General features: G+C 39.4%; 1 protein-coding gene across 14 annotated transcripts in view; it reads right to left on the bottom strand.

The window, feature by feature from the left end:
* Nucleotides 1-5,199: 5,199 nt before the first annotated feature.
* LOC105568792 (MAP7 domain-containing protein 1-like) overlaps nt 5,200-18,473 on the bottom strand; it is a 156,393-nt gene continuing 143,119 nt past the window's right edge. For 13 of the 14 annotated variants that reach the window (XM_012024750.1, XM_012024752.1, XM_012024753.1 and 10 more), the window contains 11 exons: nt 17,098-17,280; nt 15,229-15,684; nt 13,590-13,769; nt 12,786-13,093; nt 12,391-12,625; nt 12,172-12,293; nt 11,852-12,093; nt 11,645-11,768; nt 11,145-11,482; nt 7,741-7,994; nt 5,200-7,550 (listed from right to left, as the gene is read on the bottom strand). In XM_012024750.1, coding sequence (XP_011880140.1) covers nt 7,537-7,550; nt 7,741-7,994; nt 11,145-11,482; nt 11,645-11,768; nt 11,852-12,093; nt 12,172-12,293; nt 12,391-12,625; nt 12,786-13,093; nt 13,590-13,769; nt 15,229-15,684; nt 17,098-17,280 — 2,456 coding nt within the window. In that variant the 3' untranslated portion in view covers nt 5,200-7,536. The remainder of the gene's footprint in view (nt 7,551-7,740; nt 7,995-11,144; nt 11,483-11,644; nt 11,769-11,851; nt 12,094-12,171; nt 12,294-12,390; nt 12,626-12,785; nt 13,094-13,589; nt 13,770-15,228; nt 15,685-17,097; nt 17,281-18,473) is intronic. The other variant, XM_012024754.1, reaches the window with a different exon arrangement.

The raw sequence follows: 18,473 nt of genomic DNA on the forward strand, positions 1-18,473 counted from the left end.
CAATGGAAGAATAATTTTTATTTCAATAAAACTGAAAATATACGAGATTGCATGATTTGAGAAACGATCGTCGTTAACTCCCTGCCGAAATGACCGCTACCGGAGGATAATCCGGAAGATCTGGGATTCATTCTTTTCTGCAGCAGGGCCTTTAATTTTCTTTTACACTCTTTTAATCTAATGAAACTCTATTGCTCATATTACGATATGTTGAATTTACTTTCCATCTTGAGTTGTTGCAAAAATTACACAAAATATGGCTTAGCAAATATAGTCTTGCTGTATTTGTCGAGCAAATCTTTTGTAACCTATCCATTTCTTTTTCATATTTTCTATTTGATTTGATATATAATATGTATTGTCAAGATGCGTATCGCATGAACGACATGCACAATTACACGCATCTACGCGGTCGGTTTTCGCGATCGGTTTTTCAGGAAAAAATTTTAATTAATTATTAATTACTTAATTTTATCCATATTATAAATTTTAATTTATCGAGGAATATTATTAAAATCACTTTAACGCGAAGTAAATTTGTTTTCTATATCTATTCGACTTTTGAATTCTAAGATCATTTTACGAAGAGATGATCAATATGTTTAACTAAATAACGGAAGTAAAAATAAATTTGATTCGTACATACCATAAAGTTTTTTAATTAATATTTTTCTTTTAATTAACTTCTCGTGGTCGTGCATTTTGCGATACGATCGTCATTCGTATATTCGAACCGTACGAAATATTTGTCGGTGACGATAACCGACTATGGAAGGAGTTTTCTTCCTTCCTGATCTCTGGTCAAAATGACCAGATGGTATGGCCGGGAGCAACGAAAGGTATGTCCAATCTGGCCCACCGAAGGACTAAATACGACGAGGTAAGTGGTCAATATTGGCCACTCTGATGGAGAACCTAAGTAAGGTGCTGTACGATGTATACTTTAATTTCTTTTGATGTGTTACAATTTGGGTGGATTATGCTTCTATATACATACATTCTCGCATATGTGCGAGAGTGAAACCCCTATTAAATCCCGCGGTCGCGTTAAACTCCAAGTCAAACCCCTAAAAAATCGCGTCGCGGTTAATTAAAGATTTGTAGGTTCATTATGTTGAAATACGGGTAGGTAGGTCTATAAATCGGAATACGGGTAGGTAATTGTACGCAGTATTATTGTACGCAGACCGAATTTTCACGTGCAATTTCATTAAAAAAATATCATATATAATTTAAAAGATAAATAATAAAAATGTTAAAAATCGTATTGTAAAGAAAAGAGGACCGCTGATTGGAATCAGTGGGGGCGGCGGAGGGCCTCTTTAGATTAACTTTTCTATTGTATGAAATTTTAAGTTGGTCTAAAATAATATTTTATGCGATAGATTTTCGTTTGCGCATTTACAATACGATTTTTTCTTTACACATTTATAAAGAATGTTACATATTACTCTCTAAAAGTCAATCAGCGAATTATCACTGAAAACGGTTATAACTATTGAATTATTCAGTGGTATACTTGTAACTGTGAATCAGTGGATATTCACTGTTTTCTGTAATAATCCACTGATTGACTTTTGGAGAGTAGACATAGCTACATGTTTCATATTGTAATAAATTATAAAATTAATTGTGATGGAAATATAATAATGATAAACATGTCAAAAGAAAATGATTATTGTAAAGAAAAGAGGACCGCCGATCGAAATTGGCGGGGGTGGTGGAGGGCCTCATATTTTAGCAATGCACTTTCAATGTAAACACAGTACCGTGCAATTATTGATACGTAACATCGGTGTTACATTAGCATTTATTCTATATTGAATATTACAATTTTATTGGGCAATCTTGCTAATACAATCAATATTAAATAATCATCTAGATACAATATCAGTAGTATATGTGCATTTATTTTATGATCAATATTGGTGTTATATTGGGAAAATATTGGTCAATTCATTGCTAACATAACCAATGTTTAACCAATGTTAGCCAATGTACAGCCAATGAATTGTGCCTCTAGGGAGGCGTTTGTACGCAAAGGCAAGACCTATGCGATTAAATGAAGGTTTAAAAATATGTATAAAGTAACTATTAATGTATTTATTACTACTTATCGAAAAAATGTAACTGAGTTAAGTTACAGTTATCAGATGGAGAAAAAGTAACGAAGTTAAGTTAGAGTTGCCAAAAAGAAGTAACTGTAACTGTAACTTCGTTACAAGCAATGAGTTACTTCCCAATCCTGCTTGTAATATATTATTTAAACGAAACCCTGAAGGCCGCAGGCCCCGCAAATAGAATGAAGCAGGTGGTGATCGAGTACCCCTATGCGTTTTCGGAGGGTGCCACATAGACGGGCGGTAGTTACATCCGTTTCAGAACCGGGAAAACATCCCCCTCAATGAGACGATGCGGTTACGTAGTTACTTCTCTCCCCGGCGCTGTTCTCTTGGCTGTACTTACGTGTCTCGAACAGGTTACAAACGACGGGCGCGGTATTACAACCCGCAAATTACGGGGGCTCCCCCATTCCCCCTCTTCCCTTGCCCATTTCCCCGACTGCAACACAAATGTGTCGGTCCAAGACTTGGTGGATTACGCGCTTGACTGTGAAAGCACGCAACTACCTCAAACGTGCAGACGTTTGACATTTTCGATATATACACGGAGAGAATTTTCTTTTCAAATTTATCCTGAAAATATTGTAATTGTGGGACAACACGGCATTTCAAAGAATTTTATGAGAGTTTTTTGAAATTTTACCACACATTTCACTGGAAAATTGTTTGGTAAATTTTGATAAAACGCTCATAAAGCTCTTCAAAGTGCCACGTTGTCCTACGATTACACGATTTCAGGGTAAATTTTTAGAGAAAATACTCTCTGTGTACTTAAAAAAAATATCACATTAGCCAATTAGTAGACCACATTGAGATTAATCGTTCGAAAGGCAATTGTGAAAGTGCAAATCGGGGAGGATTGACGACGATCGATAAGGGATGTAAAAAAGAAATATATTTTATATATCAATAAAATTTATTAACTTAACTATACATCTGTAGCGAAAGAATAATTCTTGAAACTAATAAATGATAGTAAGAGAATAATACATATATGCAAAGTATTATAATACTCTTATAATAATTCTCGTAATAATAACAAGGATTAAAAAATAATTGAACATGTGGACGAATGGAAATTTGAATGCCAGGGGAGAGAAACGCGTATTCGCATATGGAAACTAAACGTCACGGTGGAGGAGGCACTTCTTCCGTTCATAAATTACAATATTCGTGAGCCACCCCCGTCGTTAAGCGAATGCGTGTTTCCCGTTGCGCGGTGGCTACGCGAAATTCATTTACGGAATTAATACCGCGGATTTGCTAAACGAAGAATTACTGCGTGTCCCACGTCCGCCTTAATTGCGCGAGCAATACTATTTGCGCCGTGCCGGCGGTTGGCTCCCAGGTTTTACATCGTTACTCTTTTAATTTCGAATTACCGCCCACCGTATATAATCAATTAGCGCATTTATTCCGTCGTCGGGCTTTTTTCAATTCTAGCAACGCGAGATAAATTCTGTCTTTAACGAGTTACCTTTTTGGAAATTATTTCTCGCGAAGTATCTTGCAAAATAATATACATGATATAAGTACGTAAATGTATTAAAAAAGATATTAATGTATTTACGTAAACTTGCAAAATCAATGCTTTAAGCAGTTATCTTACCAATTAATGCAAAACTATTCATCATATTATACAAGTGGTTTTTAAAAGTTTAAACATGATAGGTCTGCACGCCTATCATTCAGTTTTATATTATGTTATTATTAATTTTTGCATTTGTTATATTATATTCTAATTATTTGTTGTATAATTCTTATATCATTTTTACGAGTGATAAACAGCCACGTGTATAAAAGTTTCATATTGCGCAGCGGTTTAATTTTCTGGAACGCTGAATCCGCAGGATGTTGCTCGCGTATCCGAAATCCTCATTTTGCCCAGAGGCGATCCTTTTCACCTCCTCGGCCCGTAATAACGTGGCAAAAGGAGCCTGCGTATTACGTCGTTTGATTAATTAATTTACGCCGATGAAGCGCCGGATTATGAACCCCCGAGGCAGCAACCTTTCCCATTGCCTCGTCTCCCTCGCGAAGAAACGAAGTAAACAAACGATTCTATCCGCTTTTCCAGCTGCCGTTACACACCTAATGGCATTAACATTAACCGTGACGACCGTTGCGCAAGCACATAATTGCATCGTGTAAATTTGCTAAACTGCCGGTTCACGCGGAGATATGTCTTAACTCTCTCGAAATGGGCTTTTCATTGTTGTTTGAAAATTGTCTTCGTATACCACATTGTTAGTTTCATTCTCTACATTATCATTCTTGAAATTTTATCTACCAGGTTTACATAATAATTAAAAAAATCTGAATTATTAGCGTACATCAACATTTTTTATATTGATTTCATAAAATCTCTGTTACAACGATTTTTATTTTGTATAAAAATAACTTGAAAAAGATCTTACCTTGAGTTTTCGCAAACATATGTTCAGTTGTGGATTCCTATCATTTGAAGTTACTTCATAAATTACTAGATGCTTTTTTGACAACAATAATAAAAATGATTTGACAAGATGAAAAGAAGTTCAAGCTATTGCGATAAGAAAGACAAAGGAATCGTCTCAGTTGTGCCGTTGAACACGATTCTTGAGATAACAATGAATAATTGAGGAGGAAGAGACTCCAAAAGGGAAGGGACACGCGAGGAACCGTCTAGCACGGGGAAACTACTTTCTATGTTGGAAAGGAAGAAGCAGTATCGTATTCACGGGAGAGGCACGAAGGTACAAGCATTAGTTTTTGCGAGTGCGAGACTCGAGGGACGAGTTGCATCCACGATGCATCTCGGCGGCGGTGCCGTATTTCACTGCGTGAGGTTTGCAAGTTTACATTACTAGGGGAGGATCTGTTAGTTTCGGTAAGGTAAAGGGTTTATAGGGCGGCGAGAAGAGTTTGCGCTACACAGTACCGTTATAAATGGCTGCAACAACTGCAGTTGATGCTAATAGGTAGAATCGCTGATGTTCCCCAGTGCAAGGCGATGCATTAAACAGAACAATCGTGTACGAGTGTCATGAGGCATGGCGGAGGGGACAATATGTAAAATCAGCAAACATTCTGGATCTTTTTTTTTCAGTATTAAGTATTTATTACATACAAGCATTTTTTACAATATGAAGTATCTGTTTCTTTAGACATGACTGATGATATTTTAGCATTTTTTTCTTCATTATTGTATATTTAGAAACATTCTCTCGTACTCTATTTAATTACCATTATTATTAGGTATTCTTATAGAATAGTTTTAATAGAATCTCAACCAAATCTAATAAAAATAGTATAAGTGTACATGTGACGCAGGGATAATATACGGTGTCCAAACGATTAATAAATATTGTCGAAAAAAAGAAGAACTAATATAAATAAGTTTCGTACAATAAGTCGGAACGAATCGGGCGTTTCCGGTCCGTTACAGCATTGAAATTTTTACAGGACAAACACGGAGACAATTTCTCGCGTGAGAACGGGCGATAAAACGTGTCAATAAATCTGTCACTTTGCATAGTTTCGGGATGTGTATATGCTTCTCCTGCTTATTTTCCTAGTAGTGATTGGGGACATTTTCGGCGTTATGAACAAGTGACTTGCGATGCAACTTTGTACAAATACGCTCGCTCTAACGACTCTCGTTAAAAATATATATTAATCATGCATAAGAAAATATATCGATTATTCGCGGACGAGAGTTCCTCTCTCGCCCGACCGAAAAACAGGTTGCGTATGCGAAAAATCTTGGGTTTGAACATAAACCAGACCATTTCAATTTTATATCATATAAAGTTCGATAAATCCACTACGCCGATCACGATAAAATGCGAATAAAGTAAAGAGCGAGGGGCGGGGAAAGAGAGAGAGGGGGGGGGGGAGGGATAAATCTCTCGCGCGTGCAAATGTTCGAGAAAAATTGAATAACAAACAATCTGTACACTAATCCTATCTTTCCTCTAGCGCCGACCATCGTTTCTCTCGATCATGTTTTCCGAATAAAACCAGGATAACAGAAATTTCCGTTTCTCTATCCTCGTTATAAATAATCTATGTGAAACAGGGCGAGCGCAAAATATAGAGCATGCTACCGATACATTCCACGTCTCATAATATTTTCACGTTGCAAATAATAACAAGTAGAACACTCGCGCTTTTATGTTCGCTCTCGCGTTAACGTTACAGTATTCGAACGTTATTTACCTCCGTCGAGTAAAATGCAATTGAATCCCATCTGTAGTGTCTCTCTCGCGTAACAATTCTTACAATTAACATTACTAGATCGTCACTCACCGTTAACTTATGCAGTGGCTATCTCACAAAGCAATCGGCATTATCGTCATCGTCATCATCACAGCTAGAGAATTTATGCACGATCCGCGAAAAGAACGTAACGATATAGTGAGGTCTAGCGAATACCTAGGGTATATACCAATGTTAAGTAGGCCCTCTAAATGAAAAAAAATACGATAAAAAGAAGAAAGAAAAGAAAAAAAAACAGTAAGATTGCTTGACTAGTGAGCGCACGCCCCGAAATCTGGTATGGAAGAAAAGTGTTTCCTTTTTCTCTATATCCGTGTTACTTTTCCCCATCTCGTATCCGCAGAATGTCTCTCCACGTTGAACGCGATAACGCATTTAAGATCCGCTCGTGAAATTGTAATAAGGTAGTACCGTGCCACGGTACTTTATACTTATCTCCTATATGTTGGGGACATTCTTTTATCCGTCGTTTTGGCAGATACGTTTCTGCGTTTGATCTGACTTGTTGTATTTTATCTCTCTTCTTCTTTTATCTCTTGTGCTATGTTTATTCGTCAATTCACTCTCTCCGCGTAATCTCCAATTCTCCCATCTCTATTGATTAACACCTCGGAAATCTTACTTGTAATCTACACACATATACGTGTGTGTATGTGTGGGGTAAGGGCGAAATCGCGTGTACATGCGGGTTTGTGTATGTATGTGAGAGAAAATAATTTCACGTCGCTTTGTTATCGTAAAATACGTCCGCGTTATGAACATCCGAGAACGATGTGTTACAAACACAGGCCTCAACCCCCTTCCTTAAGAAAGTTATTTGCCTAATAGCATACTACGACACACAGATTGAGTGTCCACACTTGCTGTTGCGCAATAATTAATTAACATTATATATTATTTTACACTTCCTCCTTCCCGGTGACGATGCTCAGAGCTCGGCATGATTGTAGGGCCCGGGGATGGGTCTCTGCGTCCTCGTTCTCGTTCACCGAGATATCCCCTCAGCACATGATACGTCGCGCGACGGCGGTTATTTACATTATCATAAACAACAACGTCTCGTTCCGAATAATATAGCAATTGCTCGCTAGAAGCAATTATCAGTTGCCCAACTGCTCTTTCTCTGTTCGTCCGGGAACGTATAAGAGACACCTTATGACAGTAGATCTGCGGAGAAAAAAAAGAGACGGCACTTACACACGAGTCTCTTATCTCGAGGCATTTTCGGTCGAATTGACATATTGATTCGCTCAGCTATATTGCGCGGAGTTTCCAAACTCATAAAGTCGCGACTCAATTTTTCTTCGTTAAAGGAAATCCGATGATTGAAAACGTATTGCGGTGAAGATTGACATACCTGGTACTTGATTGTTGTCCTGTGGCTTGTTGATGAAATTGTCCTGGAACGGATTGACATTGACATTAGCGGCGGCGAACCCCATCGGGGTAAACGGCATCGCCGCCGGGTTCAGATTGGAGTTGAGGGTATCCTCGTTCGCCAGATTGGGCGTCAGTTCGAGTATCGGCCCGGTATCGTAGCCGCTACTGTTATTACTCAGGGTATCGAAGTCCGTCAGGTCTAACAGGTTGTTGGTCACGTTGTTTTGCTTGCTACAAAACAAGCCAAATGAAAAACATACAAACATACTAAATTGACAGCCAGATATTGCGCATTAGGGACTACGACTTAAGCGACTATCCACGATCACTAATACAGAATCGCCGCCGCTAAATTAGCTAAGCCGATTGCGAGCGACTCGTTAACACTCTCCAGACAGTTGAATTACTAAAACGAAATAAAACGTATTCGTTGCCGAACAGGAACATAGTCCGCGGTTCTATATACATCTAAAAACGTTGTCAACTGAACGATATGAAGATAACTAAATAACTAGATAAAGATAATAGATAACTAAAACGTGTCGGATAAATATAAAGCGCTTATGCGTCAGTCGTTCCTCTGCATCATCGATCGTATGATTGCTCCGCAAATTGTAGACTTTGGATGCCTCGAGAGGCAACTATTTTGATATAACTATATAAACAACTATTATAAGCGATCAAGTCCGACAGAAATTGCTTTTATGCGTAGCAGTACTAACCGAGACAGTCCACAATCTTTTGCGGTCCTTTGTGGTGTCCAATTTAATCTTTCGCCTGCATTTGGCCGAATAAAGAATTGGAATACAACTAATATGTTACATATATTATTCTGTCGATGGGTCGTAACAGGTTACTGTTTAAATAACTACGGGAATCAGTTGATTAAAATCGACACTTGAATTGTGTTACTATAATAACCATAGCTTGCTAGAACATATTACAGCAAAACAGCAAATACATATCTAATTACATAAAAGATTGAACGACATTCGATCGAATCACACTCGTCGGATTACGGTATATCAGAGAAGAAAATTCATGCCGCGCTTATAGTCCTCCCTTCTTTCCTTTATCTTTCCTAAACGGGTACCTTTGTGTAGGATTCGTGGATGTGGTGTGCATAAAGAGACGTTTTCTCACGAAGAAAGTACTATGTCGGAAAACACGTGAAAGTATATAAATAGTACATAGCAAAAGTAGGCAGTAAGTTGACATATACCGCGCTCGATGATGTACAATACACAAGCATGAGGAACGCAGACAATTGTGCAAGGAAAAGAACAAGCCACACCATATCAACGTTTGGTTAACATGCATTGGTGATTTGCAGAGATTGTTACGAAAAATCAGTCGCACTTACGGTATACGACGGGTCAATAAATGGAAGAACACTTTTTAGTACCTAATTGGAGGAAAGATCAAAGAGAGATACTCAGCAAAGATGATATTTACAAGTAGTTACGCTATCACGAAAATGTTAGTTGTGTTCTCCGTAATGTGACTGCGATGCGTCACTGTCGCTTGTCGAAAGTCACGTTAACGTTATTCATCCTTGCTGAGTTGGTATGTTATGAAATCACAAAACGAAACGTTTCGATGACTCATTAGATTTTATGCCGCTTATGTCTCTCTTTACATTATATACACTGAGATTTTTATCTGTCGTATCATTTAACACTAAGTATATTCTGCACTTCTGTTAATATTTCCCTTAACGATTTCATGCTTTATGAACGATGTTACATGACGTTCTTCCAACTCATTCACATAATACTTAGTGACGATCGGAGTACGTACGCGGTTCCCGTTACCTTTGATAATCCTAGCTAAAAATAGTATGCAAATTTTGCCGTTAGTACATAGCTGAATATCAATTATAAAATATATGTAACTACTATTACAATAGGTGATACAATATACACTCTCGTACTTGCAATCCCATTTTTATTTCGCGATAATAGTCTCGTATTTGTTATTGATTAATATGTTGCTAATTGTGCAACTAATCGTATCGTAAACGGCGAGTCGCAATGGCGTGCTTATTATGCTCGTCAACCGTTGTTCTGGCTACTTTTGCAATGTACAATACGCGTGGGTCACTCGGAATATTTGCATGAAGCGATAAATGTTCGGTGAAATTAATGTCGATAGGCAGTTCCTTCCTGTCAAAGTTTCAGGAAAGCGCAGTATATATATATAAACTTTTTACTAAATAACTGTTTAATAATGTGTACATATATATATATATGTATATAACTTTGAAACTTAATTCACTTTAATAGTTAACCGACATTACAAGACATATTATGAACAACATAATTCATTATATATACAAAGCCTTTGATAATAAAACCTTTAGAATACATTTAACGTTTTTACATTCAACCACAAATGAAGGTTTAAATAATTTTGGAAAATCTGATAGAATCCCTCTTATGTATGTGTACAAATCTAAAACTCGAAATGACCTATCTGTTTGCGGGTGCGATAATGATTCACTGCGATTTGAAACTCATATCACACCTATTTACAAATAAAATCGTATAACATGAATTTCATACATTTAGCGTGGCACGTATTCTCTGTGGATTTAAATTATATAAAGCACCCAAGAAAACCTTTGCTTTTATTGTAATACATGCCATAGTAATATTTGGTTTCTTGGTTTTCTGTAACGCGCAGATGGTATCTCTTTATTCAATAATATATAAATAAAAATGTCATACTTTAGGGATTTGATGTGTAATATTTAAAAGTTGATCCTCTTATTGCGAGTTAGTCAGCTATCTTATGTGTATGATATTTAGATGCTTTAGTTTGTTTTTCGATCGGGCTATACGGCCAACCTTGGTTTTGATTATACCAATAATCAGTCCATTTTAATAAGTAGTATATTGGCTAGTGCTGTGCAATTACTTATGCCCTGTAAAAACGTAAGTGATCGGCATGTTGCACTTCACCTATCTGTTTCATATAATTATTTAATTAACTCCTGAATACTTAAATACAATAGATTACTCGAGTTGATTTTCTTGATGACGCTTATAAGATATTTTCACAATTACGCCAAAAAGTTGAATCTTCTTGATATTACATTCTTGCCGTCAATATATTTAAATATATATTTGTTTGATCGTATAACAGTCGGATTCTAATGGAATACGTCGCATCTAAAATTGATCTTGGGCGCTTTTGAATTTGCGAATCGGAAATTACATATATCAATGCCTAATTAAAAATACGCGTTACCGAAACAAGTTATTACTATGGTATTATTGTCCATCAATCTGAGGAGAGACGTACGATTTCTTTTTGACTCTCGGTCGACGACGGTATAACACGTTTACAATTCCAGTAGTTTAGAATTGGTATACTTACACAGTGGCATTGTCCAGCGTAATCGACTGACTGTTGATACCGTTCCCGTGATTCGTATGATGACCGTTCAACTCTCCTTCAACGTTACCCTGATTATTATCCAATACAATTTTACTTTCGTTAATGCCGTTGCTATGTGCCGTGCCGTTGTGCACTATGTCCGGTGCAGGTACGCTGTTTTCCGTGTGATGCGCCCGTTGCTCGCCGCTGATAAATTGCTGAGTCGCCTCGGAAATTAAACTGGCTGTCATGACGTCGTCACCTTTACCGTCCGGTACCGGTTTGCTCTCGTCGGTAGGGCTGTCTTCTTTTAGCTTGTCGCCATCACCGCCCTCTTCCTGCACATATTTACCGTAAAATTATTTTTTAACTTTGCATTTTTACATTTCTGTAAAATTCCGTCTGGATCAAATTGCTCCAATACGATTGATTCGAATTAATTGCTCAATTTTATCGAAAGATTACTAAGCATAATGTCTCTAACTCATCGTCAGACGTACCTTGGCAGACGGATTGGTTTGATTTTTGCCTCTAGTCCTAAGCATAATCGCCTCGACTCGTTTGCGTCTGGCGTTGCGCTCCTCTTCTTCCTTCTTGAGCCTCTCAGCCATTTCGATTCGTTGTCTGTAATTTAAATATATGGATATTACTCCTTGCATAATCATGACTTGCTCAAAACAGAGAAAGAAGAGATTTTTCAGACCAACCTTTCTGCTTCTTCTCTTGCTTTGCGCTCTGCTTCTTCTTTCTCTTGCTTCTGACGAGCTTCCTCTTCTCTTTTTCTTCTATCCTCTTCCTCGCGACGTTTAGCTTCTTCGATTGCCAATTGCAGTCGCTGCTCCTCTGCATCTCGAGCTTCATTAGCTAAGCGTATAGTTTCTTCCTCCAGACGACGTTGCTCTTCTTCCTCCGCGCGCAATCTTTCAGCTTCTAGACGTGCTTGTTCCTCCTGCGAAAATAGTCACATGTAAGATAACAGATGTAAAAGCCAAGTCGGTCTAATATTAAATTGATTTATAGACGGTACCTGACGCTGGCGCTCCAATTCCGCTTCACGTTCCGCTTGTTCTCGAGCTAATCTTCTACGCTCAGCCAAAGCGGCTTTCGCTTCCTCTTCAGTGGTGATTCTGATTTTCGCGATCATCGAAGCTGTAAAGTGAATCATTAATAAAACTAGACATGTGCCATTAACAGTCGAGAGCGTGTAACGATCATTCAATCTCGATAAAATTTCGATTAGTCATACCTGACATGTCAACCTGCTCGTCCGCTTCACCTTCAAACTTCGTTTCAGTCATCTCTGGCGATTTCTTCTCTTGCTTGTTCTCTTCCATTTTAGCGACTTTCGACGGTTCTTCCGCAACTGCACCCAATACATTCTCTTGCATCAAATTGGTTTCGTCTTTGACTTGTTTGCTTGCCGACACAGATTCCATCGCTACCTTTATATCGCTAGTTACAGATTCGACAACGTTCGTTTCCTGTTAAAATACAAATTAGAATTTAAATATATGTTTTTGAAATGTGTGAGAAAAATTACAATTATGGAAATGTTGGAACGAAGAGACATTTACTTTACTTTAAACACTCGAATGTCGAATAAAATCATGTTCCAACGTATCGACACGGAATAAAATTTACCTGCGTCTTTTCGCTACCCTGATCCTTCTTTTCCTCGTTTTTGTCCTCCGATTTGACATCTTTACCCTCATCCTGCTTTATGATTTCCGCGTTAGTTTCGCGGATGAGCGGTACGTGCTCAACTCCAGGACTTTGCAGGGGTGTCGCTTTCGGAGTTATTCGCGGGGATGACTTGGCATTCTTGATTAACTTCTCCGTCGGCTTTCTCACTTCCGCGGCTTTGGGTAGAGAAGGTTTCTTTGGAGTGCTATGGACCTTTGGCAGTGGTGGCTTTGAATCCTTCGTTAATTTCACGTCACCCACCAGATCTGCGAGAACGAGAACGATCGGGATAGTTTCTTCCCTACGCGCGCCAACTTTGCTCGAGTATGTACAGTATTTTCATGTGCACTTCTAACTAAATCTAATGATTGAAATAATATACAAAAGTTTGGAAATAGAGATTTGGAAGAGAAATATTGTGAAAAAAGATAATAAAAATGTAAATTTAAAAAGTATAAATTATTTAATAGAAAAAAAGATATACGGGAAAAAAATTCCGGATACAGTCGAGATGTCTTTCTGTTCTTCTCTGTCATATTGTTTCAAGCATGCTTGAATCCTTTCGAGATATCTGGATTACAGGTAGAACAATAGCTTTCATCGATTAAATTATCTCCTTTTCGGTCCAATTACTCCGATGTAATTTTCTCAATCGACTTTGACGAGTTGTTTTTCTTTTCTTTATTTTCCCAAATTCCCCTGCTGATCCTCAGCGATCTATAAAAGGGTCGCTAGGAGGAGAAGTAAAATAGGCATGCTCACTGTGTTTCTCTGTGACCGAGACACCGGTACCGGCAATAGAAGCAGGCCGCGGTCGGCGCGACGCGGCCGTGCGGGTACGCAGATTGACGTTACTGCTGCCCACGCTGCTGGCACTCTGCTGGCTCATGGAGCTGTGCGGCCGGGACGGGCTGTTGGGTGTCACTTCGCCGCTGCGGATACCTACGCGCATCCACCCAAGATAAGTAATGTTGACCCTTTCGCTGGAGACTGATTGAACGCGATCGCGCGGATCTCTCGGCGGAGAAGCGCGCCGAATAAATTTCCCGCTCGTACTTTTCACACATTCGAGATCGCGTCGCGCTTGTAACGTTATCGAACGCAACGTGGTAGCAAAGCGAACAGCAAGAAACCGCAATGCAAACACCGCCACCGTGTGCAGTCCGTGAGTGTACAAAAAAATTAAGGAAACCAAAAGGAGTAAGGCGATATAAGTGAGGAAAAATGAAGCGAACGGAATAAGAAAAATTAGGTTGTAGTCGCGCGAAATAAGAGAGTGAAAGAATCGTAACAGAATAAGGTGTTAACTAGGAATAAATTGCACACCAAATATAGATGTAAAGCACTAAGTGAATTGCGAGATAAGTTACGTAGTGATATAAGGTATAAGAAAAACGTGCAGCTTACCGAGATGTTAGCTCATACCTTCACCGTGGTACCGAAAAGTACCGTGGAGAGATCTTCCTTAGGAGCGTTGTTAATCAATTCGGAAGTCAAAGAGTCGGCTGCATCAAAATCGGCAAAAACGCGCTGACAGACTTAATTAAATTCTGCATCATTAATTCAGCCGTTCCTCAACTGATGCCGTTCTTTGATGCAAGCCGGCTCTTGATGTTAAAAGAGTCTGCCATCGAAACGCGATGTTAAAAGGTAAAGATACTTTCGAAAATTAATTCACTAGTCACCGATGAGAAAGTATAATAGATGTAAAAAAGTGTATCAAAACGTTGAACTAGAATAATTAATGTTTCGCGGCTTGAGATTAGAAGGAAAACGTTCCTTTTATCTTCGCGCCGTGAAACGAAGTTGATCGTCTCGATTGACTTACAAAGACTCCTTTTCACACTTATTCATACATGTGTGCACCCAACTCTGATCGAAGTTCTCTTGTTAGACAGTGAGTGCATTCACACACATGTGTTGTCTCTTTATTTAACTGTGATTTATGAAATCATTCCCCATTCTGTCGAAGACCATATGTCGATCTAGTTTTACAAAGCTTGTCACTAAGCGATGACTAGTCCCCGACTGGATACGGTGACAAGAGTCAACTAGTAAATTAGTACAAAGCAAAACGGATGATTAATTATTCGGAGAGAAGCTGCGATGCTGAGATCGGAAAAAATGGGCATTACAAAGAGGATATAAAATATTGAAAAGTATGATTTACGTGTAGAAACAACGTGATCTATTATTGAGCTACCGCCCGACTACTTTGTCTCTAATTATACACGATTAAGGATAAGATCTACGCTCTCTCTTGGTGCAAAGAATGGAAGAATCGCCGGTTTATTTGGTGGGAAATCGCGGCGGATATTCTGGCTATGTACAGAAGCTCGATTTAGCGGAGGACTCTCGGTGGAGAGTCGAGTTGAGTGCACGGTCAACACACATGACTTACCTTGTTGCTGCTGGGCCTGCTGGTGCTCGCGGGCCTTACGGCGTAGTCTTTCGGCGCGGGTGGGTCTGGGGATAGGCGCCGCGCCCGGTAGCGTGCCCATGCTGCGCGAGTTATCGGAGCGCTTTAGGCTCTTGGCTCCTCCGGGCGCGGCCAAGTGCGACATGCTGCGACTCATGCTAGAAGCGCTCTGCAGAGGCTGGCTCTGCTGTTGTTCCGTCAACGTGCCGAGTTGCTGCTCGGCCGTGCGTTTCCTAGGCTGCGCCAGCTGGTCCAGCCTGGACATGGAGTAAGTCCTACCTGGCGAGCGTGTGAAGGCCTTGGCGCTGGAGCTGCGTGCCGTCGACGGCGGGCCGTCGCGCGGGGACGGTATCGTCGGCATGAGGTCGGTGCGTCTCCTGTTGACGCGTAGGTAAACCGAGGTCGGGGTGCTGGGCGTGCCACCGTCGCTATCATCACCTGCAAAGAGTCTCGCTTAGGGTGCCGCCCGTACTTGCGAAACGAGCAACGTCCGTCGATTCGCGCGGACACACGGCGCGGCTCGTTCAATGGAGAAGCACACTCGAGTAAAGAGTTTCTCTGACGCGCCAGATTTTTATTCCTCTCTTATTTTTACGCTACTTGCGGTTGTGTTGCTTTGCTTTTCATGCTGTGGCACGTGAGGATGACGCGGACAAGTACACTGAGAGAGATTTTACTCGGAATTGCATTGGATGTCAAGTACCTTTGTGTTTCGCTCCAAATTTCAATGTAAGAAAGAGTTAGTGCATATTTTTTTATAAATCATTGAAGGAAGAGGAAGAGAATTATAAAAGAATATGTATCTTTTTTTTTAAGTATTTAGTAAAGCATTTTTTCTCAATGTACGTAAATCGCTGTGTATTAAAGCGCATGTAACTATCAACGTTAGTGTACATGCCGCATAAATTTCATGTGTAAAGGAGAATATATTACGTAACTTCTGTATAAGCAGATAACATTCAATCGAACAATCTCTAAAACGTGAGAAATGCAAGCAATAAACTCTACATATACCACTGACGATTATAAGTCTGCGTTAAATTGATGGCATTGTTAACTGAGTTTAGATTCTCAGCTTAGTTTGTTGTGCAGCGTGCCAATGTTGCTCTTTTACTGCTAAAAATTCAATTTAGATTCTCATCATGTAATAAATTGTCGCATATAATTTTACGTAATTACTAGAAAATTGATGGCCCAATATTAAACTGATGCACATACTCGATGAAACAAATGAAAGATTGATAGCGACTGATAATCGTCCTATTAATCTATAATTCGTAACAAATTCACTAACAGTTAACATTGAACTGCGCATTACTGAACGGCAAAGGTTCGGCTTGCAAAATACACGTTGCAACTAAATATTAATAACTAAATATTAATAGTGTCTAGTGATTAGTTCGTGTTAGTAACGAGATTAAGGAATCATATATGGATAGATAAACTAACGACACACTGTTGCGTGATATTGGTTGCCACGTGGTTTCGCTCACGAGTGGCTGTAGCAAGTATCGTAAAATCCACCTGATACCAATACCATACAATCGGGAGGGGAATTACGGAACGAGAGAAAGTGCACGGGGATATATGCTTTCATGATATTAAATAAACTTGACATGCGTCGATAGAGTGTGTAGTGAAGTAAATGAAAGACGCAATGAGACGTAGAACACGTAGAACACGAGAGAGAGAAAAAGAGAAAGAGAGAGAGAGAGAGAAAGGGAGAGAGCCCGACGAGAGCGTGTGCTAAAACGAAACGAGAGGTAGAGGATCGACAATATTCATTCTTGAGACGAACAGAAACGGATCTCTCCCGGTTTTCTTGCAGGCTTCTGAGACATCAGGACTCACCACTGGCAACCCGCTGAATCATGGGACGCCGAGTGTCGCTATCGGACTTATCATCGACGGCAAAGATGTCGGTTGTGGGGGGCAGAGAGAGGCTCGCTCTCTTATGCTTGGCAGGAGTTAAGGGGGGATCGGGGCTAGAATTCCAATTGAACACCTCGTACATGGACGAGGACATTCTCATATCTGCGAACAAACCATTCAACGCAACGCAAATATTAGGTGTGCCGCGAAAAGTCTTTTAAATGAGGGCGGGAATGGGAGAAATGGGACGGGAAAGCATAAGTATCAGCGTGAGTTAGATACAGTGCCGATCGCACGCGCGTTGTTGTCTTTCCTTATTATTTTTTCTTCCCGTACACCTCGCTATGCACAACCACCACCGATAAGTACAGTTATAACCAAGGGGAGAAGTACAGAGACAAAACATAACGCAGTTATATAAAAATTATTTCCTGGTTTCTTAACAAAAATACTCTAGTTTTCGTTTCCTTCCAGTGGTTTTCAAAATGCGATTTCTTTGTAGAAAAAAGAAAGAGAGAGAGAGAGAGAGAGAGAGAGAGAGAGAATATGTGCTCGGATAGGAGAGAATGTGGATGAAGATGTGGCGTTTACAGAGTGAATGTTAATAACCGAGCAATCTGTGTGCAGTGTAAAAGTAAAAACAAATAACGTCGCGTAAAAAGCAAAACTTGCGACTTATATCGCGCAAAACGTTCTCAAGACTCGCTGTGTAACCAATCTCAAGCTGAAAATACGTAATACGTGAATTCGGCTGTCGTTCAAAGGGATATTGCCACAAGAGTGTACACAGAATAGGCTATAGAAAGTGTCAACCTGAAAGTAAAGAATAAAAAATAAAATTTACGCTATGGCCGCGTTACGGATTCTAAGTGCTGGACAATCGTTCTTTCATGCTTCGCGGTGTCGTCTTCGCCGTGAGCGATTGTGTAAAAGAGCTTCGTGTAACGGCGATTTTATGCAATTTGTAACGCCATTTCTTTCCATTTAATCGGCTATTCAAGTCTCCAAAGACGCAATTCAATTATCCGACACATTTTATTGCACAGCAAAATAATTTAATCATTTCGTCTATTCAATTCCTATAATCATAATTTATATGCATATTTCATTAGACACAATTGCCTCAATTGCTTTTCGCATTTTACATTATGTTAATAACGTGACAAATAAGTGAGCAGCGAAACGCGGATTGAATTCTACAGCAAGTGCACCGTAAAATTTTATTTATCATATCTCGTGCGAAACTCATGGAGTTCCTCCCTACCTTGTAAATGGCAGTATCGATTGCCACTAAGAAAAATATATCGCTATCAAAGATATCGGAAGCGCGATCGTGCGTAAAGTATAAGCTGCGA

This window comes from Vollenhovia emeryi, unplaced genomic scaffold (genome assembly GCF_000949405.1).
Source record: "Vollenhovia emeryi isolate VEMERY1.0 unplaced genomic scaffold, V.emery_V1.0 DF939127.1, whole genome shotgun sequence".
In the NCBI taxonomy this organism is placed as follows: Eukaryota; Metazoa; Arthropoda; class Insecta; order Hymenoptera; family Formicidae; genus Vollenhovia; species Vollenhovia emeryi.